This window comes from Hevea brasiliensis, chromosome 6 (genome assembly GCF_030052815.1).
Source record: "Hevea brasiliensis isolate MT/VB/25A 57/8 chromosome 6, ASM3005281v1, whole genome shotgun sequence".
Classification (NCBI taxonomy): domain Eukaryota; kingdom Viridiplantae; phylum Streptophyta; class Magnoliopsida; order Malpighiales; family Euphorbiaceae; genus Hevea; species Hevea brasiliensis.
The window spans coordinates 7,513,059-7,532,927 of record NC_079498.1 but is presented as its reverse complement, the minus strand read 5'-3'; the positions used below and the strand labels follow the sequence as shown (position 1 = coordinate 7,532,927).

The 19,869-nt window shown below is 27.4% G+C and overlaps 1 protein-coding gene across 2 annotated transcripts; it reads right to left on the bottom strand.

The window, feature by feature from the left end:
- Nucleotides 1–4,653: 4,653 nt before the first annotated feature.
- On the bottom strand, nucleotides 4,654–16,668 carry LOC110643663 (uncharacterized). Of its 2 annotated transcripts, XM_021796123.2 has the most exons (8): nucleotides 16,099–16,652; nucleotides 14,450–14,549; nucleotides 14,120–14,182; nucleotides 11,951–12,065; nucleotides 7,655–7,696; nucleotides 6,707–6,789; nucleotides 5,935–5,996; nucleotides 4,654–5,137 (listed from the first exon to the last, which is right to left on the bottom strand). In XM_021796123.2, exons 1-8 carry the CDS (start codon nucleotides 16,287–16,289, stop codon nucleotides 5,032–5,034), a joined length of 762 nt encoding a protein of 253 aa, XP_021651815.2. In that variant the 5' UTR covers nucleotides 16,290–16,652; the 3' UTR covers nucleotides 4,654–5,031. The 2 variants fall into 2 exon arrangements, with proteins under 2 accessions (XP_021651815.2, XP_021651821.2); XM_021796129.2 differs by lacking the exon at nucleotides 7,655–7,696 and having other exon boundaries at nucleotides 16,099–16,668.
- Between the last annotated feature and the right edge of the window lie 3,201 nt (nucleotides 16,669–19,869).

The following is a 19,869-nucleotide window of genomic DNA, read 5'->3' as shown; positions in this document are numbered from 1 at the left end:
AAAAATGTTTCCGACCCAATTTGCGAAGAGAAAAAAAAAATCATCATGAGCCAGTAAAGACCATGGCGCAGAGGTGAAACCCATCCTTATTGTTCTGAATTTAATCTGGATGCTTTAGAAATTCAGTCTTCTTGGTTTGAAACTCATCAATTTCTCCAATAAGCGAAATCAAAATGTTTATTTTCAATTCCTCATGCCCAACAATTCACAATAATAGCCAAAACCCTATCTCAAATGAATTCTTTTTTTTTTTTCTGACAAAACAAAAGGAAAGTTTTTTATATTAGACGACAAGTCAGTGGGAGGGGACTACTGAGCCTTCATGACGCTTGATACCCAGAACCTTAACTCTTGTTTTTCTGTTTTCATGGGATTTCTTGCTGATAAACCTACTTTGGATAGTTTCGGTCATTCAGTTTGGTATCAGACTAGCTAGGCGAATTGGTCTGCTCAACAGTTTCATGGGAATTCACAACATTGTTGCTTGACACTGTATGAAAAGCTCTTCGACTTAGGGCTTGAATTGGTGTGCTAGTGATAAAAGCGCACAATATTTTATATTTTAATTTTTTATTTAATTAAAATTTAATTTAATTTTAAATTAAAAAATAATTTTTTATTAATAACATTTTTTATTTTAATTTTTTATTTAATTAAAATTTAATTTAATTTTAAATTAAAAAATAATTTTTTATAATAAAAATATTATAATATATAATATTAATTATTATAATATAATTTATTAAAATAATATTTATATTTTATTTAAAATATAAAATTAAAAATTAAAAAAATTAAAATATTACGCTATTTATAATAGTGTCCGGATCTCAAAACGCCATTATAATTAGCGTTCCGCCTTTACATCTTCCACCTCAGCATAATTTAACTCGTTTTGATAATTAAAATAAAACCCATTCTTTTCTGATATATATTTGTTTTTATTACACCCCTTTAGTAAAAAACATTGAATTGGTCTGCTAGTAATAAAAGCGCACAACAAGTGTTTTGTTCGATAAAATAGCTAACAGAGAGACTGTACTTCTTGTTTGTCTTGCTTTAGTTTTTGGTGTTTTTGATAGAGGAGAGAGAAGGAGAAGGGGAAAGTGGCGTGAGAAAGTAACAAATTGTGTGGTAGGGAAGGAATGAAACTACACTAAGGATGAAGAGGTATGTTACAGGAGAGGTTTAGGGGGGTTTGAATCACAAAGAAAGATTAAACTCCAACGACAGAATTGCTTGATAATGGATGGAAGGACTACATAGTTAATGGTGGCAAAATGTAGGGATGTTTTAATGAATTTTTAAAAGTGCAAAGACTGATTTATTAATAATGACAATATTCAGAGACTAAACCATAAATCTTCCATAATTATTTAGTTGTTAGGTTTTGAATATATTAATAGTAAATAAAGGCGCAATTCATCCATTTCCAAAGAGGGATATGGCACCAAATGATGAACACTCAGCTATTATGCCTCAGCAATTGAAAGGGTAACCTAGCAAACCAAGAAAGGCAAGGAGAAGGGAACAGGCAGAGCAATTTGAAATCCAAGAAGTTGAAAGGAGAAGGAGAAGGGAAATTGGAGCTTTTAGGTTAATAAAGTATAGATGAGAAACAGAAACAATAGAGGCAAAGGAAAGGCGAGATTAGGCATTAAATCCGATTAACCGAACGATGAAAAATTATAAAATAAAAAAATAACTAAATTAAAAAAAAAAAAAATCAAATGAAATCAAAAATTCGATTCGATTTTTCGATTTCCGATTAAAAAAAAAATCTCCCCTCTTCATTCAAGGGCCGATGTGGCATTGCCATGCTGCTGATGCGATTTAAAAAAAAAAATAATCATCACGCAATTTTTTTAAAAAAAAATTACCTCTCTCTACCACTCAAATATTTTTTTCATCAAAAAAATTATAATAAAAATTTAAAAAAAATAATTATTTTTTATAATTTTATGATTTTACGAGTTATAATCACTAAAACGAGTCAAAACATATATAAAATTAAAAATAAGTAAAATCGCAATTTTAAATAATTAAATCTTATGAAATTACCATCCTTCACCAATTCTGTGTTACAAAATCATAACCTTGCTAACAAGACCCTATTTTGCATACCCACACAATATGAGAAAATCAAAAACAGAATATTCACGTGGCTTGCATATATTTTTCTTTTTTTAATAAAATGTCAGCATGGCAATTTTTTTTAATAAAATGCTAACATGGCAATGCCACATAGCCCTTGAAAAGAAGTATAGACGGATTTTGGCCATAAGGACTTTTTGATGCAAAAAATTCAAAGTTTAAAACCTTTTATGCAATAAATTCAAACTTTGATGACTTTTTAGCATAATTTTAAAATTAAAGGATTGACATGAAACAAAGTCCAATGTTGAAGGATGTAATTTAATTAGTCGACTGCTATAAGGAGGCTATGCAAAAAAATAAAGGTGATAGGCTCGTATAAAAATTACAACGAGTAGGGTGTCAACGAAATCATCATATTCAAATTCGAACTTAATTAATATTCTCAAAATTGAAACATATTTTAAATTCGATTAAAATTTATTTTCAACCACACAGCCTATCTCAAACCTGATTATTAATACTAGAAAAATATTCAAACTCGTTTAATTTTATATATTTTAATTAATAATTTACATAAAAAATTATTTTATTAATAATTTATATTTAAAAAATTTAATAATTTTATAAAATATTTATATTTTATTTTATTTAAAATAAAAATTCATAAAACTTATAAAATTATTATAAAAAATATATTTTATATTTAATTAAGTATTTATATAAATAAAGTAATTAATAATTAACATTTAAAATTTCAACATTATTTTTTAAATTTAAATTCATCATATTAAAATTTAATCAAATAAAAAATTTATAAAAATCGATCCATTATCATCTCTATGCTCATAATATAATGTTGATGTTCACAAATAAAACACATAATTCAAACTTTTTTCCGAAATTTTAATATAGAAATATTTCACTAAGAATAAATCATTTATAAAAATTTGTGTATAATTGTATTTAATTTTTATTTTTTAAATTAAAAAATAAATAAATACTTTTATTTCTCAAATATGAAAATCGATAACCATTAAATTAAATTATTATAAAATTTTAGATTCCGCATTGTGGGGAAAAGATAGGCGTCAGTTCATAGGTTTTGATTAGCTGGAAAATTCTTTTTCTTTTACGTCACAATCACTTACGTGGGGATCCTTTAATGAAACCTTAAACATGAGATGCAATCATCATCGATCTTCAAGATGGTGAGCTCATTCAAGAAAACAAATCATTTCATTTGTGCTCTTTTAAGATAGCGGCTGTCTGAAACAGACAAGAAAACAACCTTGTAAATTAGAAAGAAAAATCCAAGGGAACTTCCCTGTCATTTATGTGGAACAAATTTTTCCATGTTCACAATTGTTTTAATTACAATGAAAAACCTGAGCTAATGGATAAAGGCCTATATTTAATGTTGGTGTTAAAATTATTGTTGAGAAAATTATTTTTTTAAATATATTAATTAAAAAATAATTTAAATTTATATTTAATAAGTTTTAATTATAAAAATATTAAAATAACGAAATATAATTTTTTTTAAGTTATTTTTTTTAATAATATCTAAAATAATTTTTTTATTTAAAAAAAGTAATTTTGATCTTTTAAGCTCAATTCCAAATAGATACTAAGTGAAAATAAATTTAAGGTTGAAATCAATCATCAATACTCAAATTTGAATCCCAAGAAAAGTTTAAATAATGCATTATATTTTTAAGCAGTGGTCAAGTAAATTTAGAATTAAGTTTTGGATTAAATAAGTTTATGTATTTTTAATAATGTCAAAAAAATTTATACTTAAAAAATATTATTTTTTAATTTTAAATATAAAAAATTATTTATTAGTTTTAATTAAAATAAAATTTTAAAAAATTAAAAAATTTGGTGAACAAAATTGTTTAATATTTATTATTTAAAAAACCAAAAAAAATAATATTTTGTTATTAAAAATAATATTTTATTAGGTATAGACTTATTTAATCTTAATTAGAAAATATTAAGACTCATTTGACTAAAAACTTAATTTTAAACTTATACGACCTTTAACAAAAAATATAGAGATTTATTTTTTTTTCCAATTTGAATAGGCTTGATTGTAGTTTTACACCTCACTGAACTTGAATCAGACTGACACCAGAACTGTAGAAATGATAAATTTATATTACCATTAAATTAATTAGAACAATAAGATTTTGACAAAAAAAAAAATTAGAATAAAAAATTCTCCATTGAATTCTTTCGCATCCGATTTGGTTGGTGAATTTTTTTTTTTTTTAATTATGAAACCCACAATCATAAACTCACAGTTTAAAAGTAATATGTAATTGTAATTACATGAGCCAACAATTAAAAATAATAATAAGCTGGTGTATATATTTCGTGAGAAAAAATTGAAACAGACTCATTTGTTAATGAATTAGTCTCTCGAGATTTTATATCAACCGTAAATAAATGTGCATGTAAAATTATAAAAGTAAGAACGCTTCATCATGAATTTATTAAGTATACTCATCTTCGATATATATATATATATATTTCTATCATAATCATGTCATGTAAGCACCTCCAAACTCAATTTTGATTATGAAATAAATATAAAACTCACCTTTAAAATTATTAAAATTAAACAAATGATATTGTTGTAATAATCGGCAAATAAAAGCACAAAGCATTTATCATTCCTCATTCCCTGATTTCTACGTAGAAACCAAATCACTTTCTATGCCACGAACCATTTCTTCTAAGTAAAACTATAATGAAGGCAGCAAAAACAAAAACCACTACTATTTACAGCATGATGAACTAAACTCCATCTCCAATGCAAAATCAAAGCTCAATTGGCTGGTGGTTATTCCCATTGTCTATAGATTAGATTAGTTGAGGTAGGATGATCTGATTGAGAAGGATAGTCATTGATCAAGGGTCATGATCATTTCACGGAAAATTCACACAACGGGGCAGGATGGTGTTAGCCAGCTCTTCGTTCAACTTGACTGGAAGTGGTGGCATCTGCTTCATTAAATTAGGCACGTCATTCAACCTGCAAATAAAAATGAAACAGATGAGTAGTTCTATTTGGGAAGAAGCCAAGTCTTAATTCTCAAAGTTGAATGCCTAGAAATTAGCAAAACAGAGGACAAGCAAAGATGTGAGTTTTGGCTGATTGGAACAGATTCTCATTTAGAGTGTCTGTTTGCTCCACTGCCCCCAGGACAAGCACTGTAATGAAGCAAAGAAATTGGATTAGCTTGACTGCAACTCAGTCAGCTCACAGGCCTTCTTTCCCCTTCATTTTTCTATTTTTCCTGTTTAGCTGGAGAATTGCAGGCCTTCGGACACAACTTGAAATTTACATGCTTTTTCTACTGTCCAAATAATGTGTCCATAATTCATTGGTGTAAATTTGAATGTTTGGGAAGCCATGCAGGTTCGATATTGAGAAGAAGCTCATTCACTGAATATTACCAATAATTGGCACAGCATATATTCATTAAAGTTCAAAAAGATATGTATATAACCAGAATCCACAGACGTTAATCGCGAATCTGTAATCACCTCTTGAGCAGAAACTGTTTTACTAAGAGTAAGCTTGGGTTATTCACCATGTAAAAGAATTTATATCAATGTTGATCATTTACAAGTCTAAACAAAGTATAAAATCGAAAGTGATCAATCACATACAAGTCAAACACATATGAACAAGCAAATAAAGGCACACAAGTACAGCAATTCATTGACATGTATAAACACAGGCAGAGAACGGAGCAAAGAAATAAAATGCCTTAAGCACTCATAAAGTTACTTGGTAAGTAATCAAAGTCACAAGTTGCAACATACTCATTCATAATCTTGAGAATGTTGTCACGAGTTTGGCAGAGCAGACTGACGTTCTCCTGTAGCTGAAAAGAAAAAGGCCTTCAGTTTGACAACTACCAGGTGTGCATGAAGAAAGATCAAAAACAAGAATACTCTTTATCACACTAAAATAGCAGCAAAGGCTTTTCAGAGCACTGAAACAATATGAGACTTAAAATATGCTTATTATGGTACTTGGTCTCATGGGCTTTAAAATACCACAATATTGACATAAATTAGTATTGAAAGGATATTTCACATATACCATAGAAATTATGATTTAAGCACCACCACCAAAAACATCATTGAAGGAAGAAGTTTAATGGCAAGGCTACATAAATAGAGTATGCATATAGAAATCTTGTACAGAAAGACCAATGACATCTATGGTCTCTTGGCTTGGTCAACCAAGTAATCAAGGATGTGATTAAGGTTCTCTCCAGGAAAGAAAGAAAAAAAAAGACATATATATATAGAGAGAGAGAGTGTGTGTGTGTGTGTGTGAGAGAGAGAGAGAGAGAGAGAGAGAGAGTGAGAGCAATGCAGAAGGTCATTTGAGATATACCGAACCTATGTATACCATGAGTTTCATCTATTATGTGCAAAAGGTCATCACAAACTTCCAAAAGGAAGCCAGCCAGTAATCACCAATGTACAAATTATGTGAAAAGCCAGAGATTTTGGATTTAGTGCAAAGATGCTTCCCAAAATAAATTCAAAGCGAAACTGATGACATCATGACATAGGTATTCACCTGCATGGTAGAAAGATTAGCAGATATTTGATTTAAGGCCTTTGTGTTTTGCTCAAGAAGCTCCTCTGTAACACCACTAAGGGCTGCAAGCAGCATGCTGCAGCTTATCAATAAACCGGGAAAATAGCAATATCATAGAAGATATTATGAGATCTATAGAACTAGAGAGGGAAAAGGGGACAAAAAATTAAGGTTTCAAGGGCTAGAAATGATATAAACTTCTATGCAAAAAACATAAGCAATGCCCAATGCGAGAATCCTAATTTGGGAATCTGGTCAGACCTAATATTACCATAAACTGACATATATCCAACAAATTTCTGACCTCACTCCAAAAACTAGCCATGAAAAGGTGTTTTTCATATTATGAACTTCCACAATTACCCATCACAAAATTCTTCCTCCTTATCTCAAGCCTCATTAACGACATGACATTCATCCGTTAAATCATCACAAATATAACTCAAGTTACGTGACAATGACGCAAGCACTTGAGGGTGAATTATCTCCCTTCATCAACTCATTTAGAATCCCAAAACAGACACTGACACGAACTGTTTTTAGGTGACATGCAGAAAATGGTAAACTCCAATTAATTTATCCCAACACAAGAGATGAATACCTGCATAAACGCAAGCATAAAGTAGCCTAGTTATCTTTTACAAGAAATCAATGGTGTTTTCATTATAGACCATTTAACAGAACAGCAAATAAGGATTTGAGTACTTGAGATCTCCTATCAGTAACGCAATTAAACTCTAGTTCCATTCATCAATTCAAACATATCCCAACTCCTAAGGTCTTTATGGACCACAATCACTTAAATTAGTACGCTTAGAGATGGGTAGAACTCAACACATCTCCGTATGGAAGGTTTTTCTAACTTAACACAATTAATCCAGAAAAACCCTCAAGTGTCTTTATAATATGTATCCAGAAAAGTTGTACGTTGAAATCTTCCTCTACTTGAATATACTTTTCCATTTGTATCTGCTTAAGATAAAAAGGGGTTCATCATTAATGCCACTAGAATAACAAAATGCCATAGTCAGTAAATGCAATACACGTTTTATACAGCACTAACATTATATCAGTTATCAGAAATGAACATTTGGCACTAAGCAAAGAATAAATTATTGAAGTGGCCCACATAGCAAGCCATAACTGTTTTTGAATTGAGGTTAAGTGATGCCTTGGTTTCATTGAAAAAAGAGGGGAATTAAAAACTTCCTAAGAGCAAAAGTTCACGTCTTACTCAAGAAATCAAATATTGGTAATTCCCATGTATGCTATGGTAGACTAGCCAGACTAACATCGTATAAAAATTACATTACAGTATGTATAGCCTATGGCACAAATGATTCAAGAATTACAAGTGACTGCACGTGAGCACATACCTAGAATACAGGGAAAGGTAAGCAAAATCTACATTGCCAACACCCAACATGAGTGCATATCATCATTATGCTTCCAATTCTCCCAATCACCCAATTATTACATTCACAATGACGAGTTGTTACTTGTTCGTGCACAAGTACTAGTAAGAAATCAAAAGCAAATCCAATAATAAAAAATATCATGACAAATTAGGATAACATTGATCACAAAAAGACTATGATGGTGTTTGATAAATAGTACAACAACAAGAATAGACTACTTACTAATTATCTCTATTGAAATTAACTTGAGACTTATAAAATTATTTGAATATAAATTAATTTATAATAACTAAAAAATAATTATATCAATAAAAAAAATAAATAAAAAAATATAAAAAATCCTCAATTTCTAAGGCAAAAAATTCATAAAAAAAAAAGGCAATCTAAAGCCTAGCAAAAGGCAAGGAGCAAAAAAAAGGCAAAAAAAAAAAAAAAAAAAAAAAAAAAAAAATAAAAAAAAAAAAATAAAAAAACAAAAATCAATAAAAAAATAAAAAGAAAAATAAAAAAAATGAAAAATAAAAATAAAATAAAAAAAAAAAAAAATATAAAATAAAAAAATAAATAATATGTGTGTGTGTGTGTGTGTGTGTGTGTGTGTGTGTGTGTGTGTGTGTGTGTGTGTGTAAATTGTTTAATTTTAAAAATCTCAAAATCAAAATGAAATTATTTTAAAAAATCAATATGAAAAAAAAATAAAAATTTATTAAATTTAATTAAATTATAATTTAAATTAATTTAATTATTTAATTATTTAATTAAAATATTTATAAATTTTAAAAAAATAAAAATTAAAATAAAAAAAAAAAAAAAAAAAAAAAAAAAAAACAAAAAAAAAAAAAAATTAAAAAATAACCATTAATTATATTCCATAATTATTCATTATTTCACACCATAATCCATTATATATATATATTACACATACAGCAACAACACCACAATACATAAAAAAATCACCAAAAAAGCTTCTTCTTCTTCTTCTTCTTTTTTTTTATTTTTTTTTTTCTTTTTCTCTTTTTTATTTTTTTTTCCTCCTCTTCCTCCTCCCTCCTCTCCCTCCTCCCTCTCCCTCCTCCTTCTCCTTTTTTCCTTTTTTTTTTTTTTTTTCCTTTTCTTCCCCTGCCCCTTGCCCCCTCTCTGCCTTCCCTCGGGCCGCCTGGGGGGGCTCCACTGAGTGCCCCTTCAATCTCGATGCGATGCGCCCGATGCGCATTGACGCCTACACTTTTTTTTCATCATTTTTTTTCTCTTTTTTTTTTTTTTTTCTTTTTTTTTTTCACTAATTTTACCACTAACATATTACAACACATTAGGCACACACATTAAAACACTCAAGGCATGACTATACCATCTCTCTCATTTCTCTCTCAATTCATCTTCATCATGTCATTATACATTATATCATTATAATATTATTATTTATATATATTATTATTTATATTATATTAAACATCTTTCAATCTCTCTTTTAATTAATCCTCCCTCCTCCCTAAGTGTGATACTTTGTGCACTAGGTCACTTCTTTTTTTCTTTTTTTTCTTTTTACCTCATAATATACATTCACTCCCATATAATATATGCCTTTTCTTTTTAAAACTTGCCTTTTCACTTTGTCAAAGATGATCACATGTACATCCATACACTCACTCTCACATCCCCATCATCTCATCCTTTATTCTTTATTTTATATTATTATTTTTTATAATTAATAAAAGAAAATAAAAATAAATAATTTATTTAAAATAAAAAAAAAAATAAAATGATCCTTCATTCTTTTCTTCCTTAGCTAATCAAAACTAAAAACTTTATGTCTTACTCTTTGTCTTTACTCTTACTCTAACTCCTCTTACTTCTTAATGACCTTACTTTTGAACTTTTACTTCTACTTCACTCACTCCACAAACAACACACAACAACAACACACAAGTAACACACATCACATCAACAACATGATTGATTAGCTCATCCATACCTAAATAGGTAGAGTAAGAAGTTGTAGAGATCCTAAGATCTAACCTATCATGGAAAACTCAAAAATATATATCCTATATTTTATTTTTTTTTTTTTGACACACGCCCACGTGCATGTCTTTGATGATATTTATATAATGAGATGAACTCTTTTCTTTTCTAGAACCTACCACAGAATTTACTTTGGTACTTTATCATATGCCTTTTTCAGGTCAATGAATACTATGTGAAGAGCCTTCCTCCTTTTTTGATAAATTATCATTAATCTTCTTAGCAAAAAGACAGGCTTTATTGTAAATCTACTAGCCTTAAAGCCAAACAAGTTCTCCAATACCTTTGAAGAGTCCTTAAGTTTGCATTTGATCACTCTTTCCCATAACTTCATTGTGTGACACATCAATTTCACACTGCGGTAGTTTATATAACTTTGAATTTCTCCTTTGTTCTTATAGATAGGAACCAAAGTGCTCTTCCTTCATTCATTTGCCATCCTTCCAAATTTTAGCATGTCATTGAATGGTGGTTACTTAGTTTAGTTACTCTTTAAAAAAGCAAAACATAATAAGTCTATAGGGATAGCATCTAGGCCGCAAGCTCTACATTTTTAAGTTCAATATACTTGATTTCAAGAGTGCACTTAAGGTTCCTCTCTGTCAAAGGAACATTAAGGTCTGTAAAATCATTCTCATGACTGCAATGAACAGATGATCAAAGTAGCATCTACATAACTTTTTAATCCCACAATTTCCTAACAAAACTTGTTGACATAACTCATCCAGCAATAACAATTGAAATATTAAAAACTTTCTTTTTAACTGCCTTTGGGGGCATTAAACAATCACATAAAACTTTAAGTCAATGTCTACATAATATTTTAATAGATTAATGAAGAAAAATCCAAACTTTTAGTCAAACTTGCAATTGTGGCCCATCTTTTTAATTTTGGCAATTATATACAGTCTTTCATATTTGTGTCAATTATAGCCAAATTTGAAAATGCAAATGTCAAAAATCTCACATTGCTAACATGAAAATAATTTATTCATAAAAAATTACATAAGCATATTTAAGGGGAGGGAGGTAGATGCAATTGAAAAGACCCATAGTTTTTAGTGTTCAATAATAACAAATATTTTTTACAACATAATTAGGTTTATGTCAAGGTCTTGCACTAGATATATCATATTAGATGTTAATATGAAATTTTGTTTGAATAAAATAAATGTCATTTTAGCAATTTGAAAATTCTGAATTTTAACATATGTCCTTCCAAGTTTGGATATAATTGATACTAATTTGAAGTTTGTGTATATAATTGACAAAATTAGAAGGATTTGCCAAAATTGCAAAATTGACCAAAAGTTAGGGTTTTTTTTTTTTTAATTAACTCTATCTTAGTCCAATAATGATTATATTCCAATGATCACCAACAAAGTTTTTATCTACTGTCTCTGATATCACTACCACATACCACCCTTACCACCACCACCACCATAATCACCATTTTCATTATCTAAATTATTTCACAATTTTTTCATTCAATTATATTTATCAAACAATGTAAGTATACATATAATTTTCAATTGCTAAATTTTGGAAATTGTAAAAATACAATAATTCAATTAAATTTTATATCTTAAATTCCCAATATTAAAATTATTCAACTCCTAAACTTCTAGCACTTTAATTTATCAAACACAATCTTAGTAAAAAGCTGACCAACCAGACCAATATCATTAAGCATATATACATTCAAATAAGAAAAGAAAAGGAAGATTTTCCTACCAAAACTATCAACAATAAAATGCTTTCATGCAGGAGCATAGAACTTCACCTTTGTATGAAATGCCATCATCATAATCCATCGGAATCATTGGAGTTGCGTATGGAAGAATGTTAGGACTACCCATGGAGTGAGATGCCTTCACTGAAAGATCATCAACTCTTTCCTGAGAAAGAAAAGTAGAAGATGTTGCCTAAGCACCTATCAATCAAGGAAATCACAATCACATTTTATATTGCGCTCTTTCTACACATGTTGTCCATCCTGTACCAAATGACGCCATCGAGTTAATATGTCCCAAAAGGCCTTCATTATGAAACCATTGACACAAAATGTTTGGCAATCACTAGTGACCCCACATTAAAAGTTAGCTACACCATAAGGTGTCATAATTTTCTTAATTGACGCCTCAATATCATATTCGTTTAACGCTCAAGCAAACCCATAATAGCTACTAAACAAGCCCCGGATTAGGGTAAATTCCAATTAAATGAAAAATTAGGCACTCCCAAGCATGCGTGGCATTATAAATGTTCAAAACACATAATTTAGACATTCATATATATATTACCAATTCATAGTTCTAACCATATCAAATTATCATGTTTGGATGTATGGCATGTAGGCTTCCCAGATAAAGACTGCATCTTGCATATGGTAGATGTCTGAATGAAGTTTGAAATTACGCCAGTGATGGTCAGCAAACTAACGCCTAATGCTGGATTTTCTGACTCTAGATGCCTCAGCATCTTCACCAAACCAATAATTTTAAATTCCAGCCCATGATGCAAGAACATATAGTTACCAAACAAATGTGCAAATAATGAAGCAGAAATAATGCAAATAAAACTTGATTTTATTGTATACAGAGTTGAATGGTTGCATGAAACTAAAATAACCAATTAACCAAATTACAGTTCATAAAACATTTATGAGAAAGAGACACCAAAAAGAATCTAATTTCAGACTATGTTCCATGAGTAAAAAGCAGCAAAAGAACATAAAGGACACTTCAAATTTCAAATTTGTTCTGCAGGAACAAAAATTTTTAAAAAAGATTAAAAAAAAAAAAAAAAAGGAATCTGATTTCAGACTATGTTCAATGAGTAAAAAGCAGCAACTCAACTCAACATAAAGGACACTTCCAAAAATTTCAAATTTGGATTCTGCAGGAACTCGTAAATGTGTAATACTTTTAAGTCATGTTGTACTACTCTCCTCCAAGTCAATTTAGGTCTACCTCTTTTTTTCTTTCTATCCTCTAACCTAATGTGTTCTACTTGTCTAACTGAAGCCTCCGTATGTCTACGCTTCACATGACCAAATTTTGTTGACAAAATTTGAACATCCTTTGAGGCTTATTTATGCATATAAGCTACTTCTATAGATAAAAACAAAGAAACTATAGTAAATGTAAATCATAGAGTATAAGTTCATATCATATAAATCTAATTCAACAAGACATCATGAAGGGGCACAGAGAGAGATTTCATGTCCTTACATGGTTCTTGATATATATTTCATGCATTTGATTAGTAATCATGAAGGGGCACAATATAACATTCCAAGCTACACATGACTATCTTTTATTATGAAACACTAATGTCTTGTAGTGTTGGCCATGGGTAGGTTCCAGCTTGGAATTGGCAATTCCAGAACATGGAGGAGAGACCTGACCTAGATTTTAAGGGCCTAGTTCCCCACAAATTGATTCCAGTTCCTAGTGCTTTTGATTCGAAACAAGTTAAGACAACCCAATGGTTGAAAATTTTTTTCAAAATTCTCTTTAAAAATAAAAACAACTCAAACCAAAATGGACTGCCCAGCCAAGTGCTAGTTCAAGGTTCAAGGGGAAGGAACCAAGAATGGCCCCCCGCCGAACGATTCCAATTAGGTTCCAGGCCCAACCCAAGTCGTGGCTTGGTCTAGCATCATGTATATACCCTAGATAATCTAACATTGTTAACATAATGAAGTATAGGCAGAGACAGAATCACCACCCCTCCTAAACCACATAATGACATATAAGACTCCCTGCTTTATTGTCTACATATGCATACTTGTTAAAGAGAGGGAGAGAGAGAGAGAGAGAGAGAGATTTCATGTCCTTACATGGTTCTTGATATATATTTCATGCAGTTGATTAGTAACAAAGTCAGTCAGAAATAAATTAATAGCCATGTCCTCAAAAGTATGTCACAAAATAACAGGAAATTATACCTTTTTATCTTTGCTTTTCCTTGGTAAATTATCTTCCTTCCTTCTCTTGCTATTTTCTTTTTTCTGCACGAAGAAATGAATCAGTTAGTAGATTTGGACATGCAACGTCAGATAAATCACAAACCCATTAAACGATAAGAGTGTGATCCACTTATTTCTGAGCCACCTCATTAGCTTAAATGGATAAAATATAGGAAACTTCCAGATAATAAAATGCCAAATCAGCAGGTTTTGGGAATCTAACCAAACAAATTATGATAATAATCATTTTAAAAAGGATCAAAGGCTTCAAGCAGTAATATATTGCATATATGAAGAAGAAAAACTTACAGTCATCCATCTGCAACGCAATGCAACATCACGAGCTGTCTTATTTTGCAGCTGCGTCGATATTTTTGCATAACGAATTATGCTTGATTCTGCAGCATATCTGCAGTGAAATAGAAAAATCACATCAGTTAGATGAATTAATAGCATACCCTTAGTGGCTTGACAGAAATTAAATTTTAGACCATCAACCAACACAGGATAATGCAACTAATCACAAGATTCACAACAATTAACAAATATGTGAATAGCTTTGATAAGCAAAATAAAGAAATTCAAAAGTTTCAAACATTCGGCTTATACAGATCTTATCATCTTAATGGAATGGAACAGTGAAGTTGGCCAACTAATGCGATTTTCAAGGGAGGGAGGAAGGGGGGCAAATATTTTTGTTACTTCTTTTTTTTTTCAATTTTATCCACAACCTTTAATTTTGGTAATTTTATCCCAAATGCCAAACTTAGATCCTATTATATGCAATGTTTTACAACCAAACCTTAAAACTCTATTTTCTGACTGATCCATGGTGATCCAAACCCCCAACTACCATCAATGCCTCCCAAACTTCATTTTGATACAATAATAACTGTGGTAGTGGTGGCATTGGATCATCATGGGTGGTCATGAATCGGTCAGAAAATGGAATTGAAGGTTCATTTGAAAAAATTTGGACAGAATTGGAGCTAAATTTGGCAATTGGGACAAAATTGTCATAATTAATAGTTGTGCATAAAGTTGAAAAACCATCAAAATGTTTAGCTCTTTTTGGTCATAAAGCCAAAGAGAGATAATAGAATCAAACTTGGATTTTCTTTTTGCCTAAATTTTCTTGAAATCAATATGAAGAAAAGCCCGGTTATACTGGGTTAGGTAAAACAAAAAAAGAGAAAAGTTTAAAAATTATTTACTGTTGGCAAAGTTTCTAATGTTTAAAGGTATAAAATGTTAGGGAAAGTAATATTCTTGCAGCTTGACAATTCAGTTCTAGATAATCCTTTATACCAAGATATTGAAATACATAAGAAGCATACATTAACATCTAGATAGCCCTTTATATGGTTATATCAAAGAACAAAGGAAACATATATTGAAATGTTAAAATTGGGATTATGTAAGAGATAATAAAGGATGGAATAAGAAAATTTTGGGTAACTTGGTTGGTAACAATCTACATAATAAGGGTAAGCTGTTAGTGAATCTTTGAAAGAGTGCATATCTATAATAGATGTCAAAAGAGACACAAGTGAGCTTGCAAACAAAGATGTGCGGCCAGTAGCAAGTCTTTATTCAGTCTTTAATTCATAAAAGAGCAGTTGGACAGTTTAATTTGTTGAACCAAAGTAATGGCAAAAATGATACTTTATGCGAACTCTTGATGGAATTTATGTAAGTCCAATGAAGATGTCAGCTACAATTATCAAGAACTCAAATTTATTCTCAAGCCATAGAATAACAAACAATACTGCAAAACTCAACAAAAAATCAAAATTCAGCTAACAACAAAATTCAACAAAAGGAACAAAACGTGAAATAATCAATACAAAGCCACATAAAAACTCCACAAAACTAAACAGAATCAAGAAAAATTGGAAGAACCCAATTCCAGAAAAGCAACAAGAAGCTCAAATAAACTAAAAATAAAAGCAACTAACTTAGCTAAACCATCTTGGAGAATTGCTAGCTCTTCCTGGCTCCAATGTGTGGAGATACCAGGGTTATGTTTCATCCCTGTACCAGAACTCTCCGGACCTGAATTCCCGTGTCCGTTATTGGGATTTGCTCCCCTAAAAGAAGAGGACGCATGATTTGCATCTTGATGATGGGTACCAGATGGGTTCGCCATCAAAGAAAGAAAACAATCAAAAGAATAGATTTTGTACACTTATATTTACAGATACAAAACCCAAATGCCAAAAAAAAAATCACAGAATCTCAAAGCTTGGAAATCGTTTTCGCCAGAATTCAAGTTCCCGCCATAAAATGGGAGAAACAAAGATTGAGAAGATGGTTTTGATGGGTTTTACAGGAATATCAAAAGATGGGTTTTGAATTCTGAAACAAAGAAAACGATGTTTTGATTTTTTTATATAAATATATGCAAAAATGGATACAGAGACATGCAGCGTTTGAAACTGAAGGGAGCTCTCTCTGTTGACAACGGAATTTGAGAAAGAGAGAGAGAGAGAAACAGGTTTTCAATTTTGGAGGTGAAAGCAAATTTTAATTTCTTTTGCCCTTTTTCGCAATTTTGTGGGTTATGATTTATATTGCGGGCGAAAAAGCTGGTAGCTGCGCACGTGTTATCCCTTTAATTCGGTTATTTTTGTTAACGTTTTTATTTTAAATTATTATATAAATAATTAATTATTATAATTATCAACTATTAAACAGCTGACAATAATTAAATAGTTAATAACAATTAAAATAATAAGTAATTGTTAAAATAATTAATATTTATAAATTACATTAATAATCTTTTAAATATGAATTATTATTAAATTATTTTTATTTGTTAAAAATTATCTGAATTTAAATTATTATTAGCTCTATCTTTGACATTTTCCATTAATAAATTTAATAATTGAGAAAGCATTTTTTCTCAATAAATAAAAGAACATTTCTTTCTTAAATGTGAGGGATTATTATATATGTTTTTCAAAAATCAATAATTATTAGGTTTAAAATATGAAAATATAAATGTAATTTGTTTTTATTTTTGTTATTTAATTTTAAAATTTTTTTAATAAATAAATTTTTAATATAATTAATTTTAACTAAAATTCAAATCGAAAATCATACACTGTTGGACACAAACTCTAATAAGATATAAATGTAATTTGCTTTTATTTTTGTTATATAATTTTAAAAATCATTTTTTAATAAATAAATTTTTTTAATATAATTAATTTTGACTGAAATTCAAAATAGAAAATCTTATAGTGTTGGACACAAACTCTAACACTACTGAAGTTGATGACAGAATCAAGAAAAATATTTTTATTCCTGTGTTATAACTAATATGTTATTCTATTTCGAACATTAAAAAAATATATATTTTTTATTATATAAATTTCTCAATGAGATAGATTTTTTTTTTTTACTTGAGTTTGATATTCCCATTTAAAATCACTTTCTTAAAAATATAGATTTTCAACAAAATATTTTAAAAAAAATATAATATTTTAATATTTACTAAAAATATGTTTTTTTTTATAATTTATAAAAGTTATATTTAGTCAATTTTAAAATTATAAAAAATTTAATGAGTTGTTATAGCACCTTTGATATCAACGTATTTATCCGTGTTATGCACTGTAGTGTGTCTCTCTATATATAAATTAGCATAATATCCATACTATATATAGAATAATTTATAATTTTTATTTTTTAATTTAATTTTTAATTATATTTTAATTTGTAAAAAATTATTATATTTTTTAAATTATATATAAGTTTGTTATGAGTTTAGTTAAAATAAAAACATAAGTTAAAAAAGAATTTCAAATTTAAATTTGAATATTTTATATAATTAATAATTAAAAAAATTCCGAATGATTTATTTAAATTTTAAATATTTTATATTTGAAAATTTTTATAAATTAATAAAATGTAGAAGATAAACTGAAATAAATTTTAAATATTTTAAATTTTATAATTCTATTAAAGAAGATAAACTAAAATTAAATTTTAAAAATTACCAAATTTTTTAAATTTTATACACTAATAAAATAAAGAAGTTAAACTAAAGTGAAATTTTAAATATTTTAAAATTTGTAAATTTTAAATATTTTATATTTTTTAAATAAAATTATTACTTTTTTTTATTTTCATAAACACATTATAAGATTTTGTTATGATAAAATTTTTAATTAATTATAATTTTATTTCAAGTGTTGAAAAATAAATAAGTTATTAGTAGATTATTTTTATTATTTTTTAAGTTACTTAATATAGCCATATATCAATACAATGAGAAATAAAATAAAATAAAAATGTCATGCCATGACCATTTTTGAAATGTCATTAATAAAATTCTTAGATTTTAAATATAAAAAATGCTTTTAAAATTTATTTTTTAAAATTTGTGAATATAAATAAATATATATATATATATATATATAATAATTTCGTAACAATTTTAAAATTCTTATAAAGATATTTCTAAAACTCAACCTTTAAAATTTTAAAATAAATTGATTAATAGATTATTTTGTATTATTTTTTAAATTAGTTGACATATAGCAGTAAATGAATAAGGAAAGTAGAAAAAACATATGTTTCTCCTAAAAAAATTTAAATATCATTATTTAAATTTATAAGACTTTAAATATAAAAAATTTAAAATATATGTTTAAATTTTAAAATTCTTAAAAGATATAATAAAAAAGAATTTTAAATAATTATTATTTTTTTATAGGATAAAATTTTAGTAGTTAAAATTTGAAAATATTTAAATAAAAAAATTGATATTTAATATAATAAGATAAATTTATATATATATATATATATATATATATATATATATATATATATATATATATATATATATAAACAGAAGTTTTGCCGCAGGGCGATATTTTAAACTTTCTTAATAAAGTAATAGCCTCAAATGATATATATAACTCATATATTATATTTATGTATTATCAATTTTATTTTATTTATTTCATTTTTCCAAAATTCAATAAATATATATATGTAATTTTTTTATTAATTTTAAGATATATAATTTTAAAATTTTATAATAAAAAAATATTAAAAAAGTTTAAGAAATACTAAGAAATTTATAAAAATTACTAATTAAATAATTTTTTTAATATTATAATCTTATCTTAATTGGGAAATAGTAAATACATATAAAAAAATTAAATATAAATTTATTAAAATGAAATAATAATTCAATATTTAAAATATGATTTCTAATTTTTGTATTATACGAAACTATATCAAATTGAATGTATTTTATTATTATATGTATAAACTTTTAAATAGTATTGAAAAAAATTTTAATTTTTTTATTAATTATATATATTTTATAAAAATTATATAATACTAAAAATTAATTAGTTTCTAATTAATTTTGAAAAATTTAACACTTTATTATTGAAAAAATTTAACATGAAAATATGTGAACCAATAAAATAATAAATAGTTAAATTGATATATTTAGAAAACATTTACAATTATAAAATTATATTATAATAATGTGAACCAATAAAATAACAAATAGTTAAATTGATATATTTAGAAAATATCTACAATTATAAAATTATATTATAATAATAAATCACCTCTATAATTTTTTATTTCCTTTAATCTACTTTCATTTTCATTAATATAACCTAAAAATTATAAGTACACATGTAGCATACATGTAATGGAAAATGAAAATTTATTGTATGATCATAATAATAATTAATATA

Coding starts and splice junctions, on each gene's coding strand:
- LOC110643663 (XM_021796123.2), bottom strand. CDS start 16,289: ATGGCGAACCCATCTGGTACCCATCATCAAGATGCAAATCATGCGTCC. Junction 14,550..16,098: donor CTCCAAGATGGTTTAGCTAA/GTTAGTTGCTTT, acceptor ATTTCACTGCAG/ATATGCTGCAGAATCAAGCA. Junction 5,997..6,706: donor CTAATCTTTCTACCATGCAG/GTGAATACCTAT, acceptor TTTTCTTTTCAG/CTACAGGAGAACGTCAGTCT.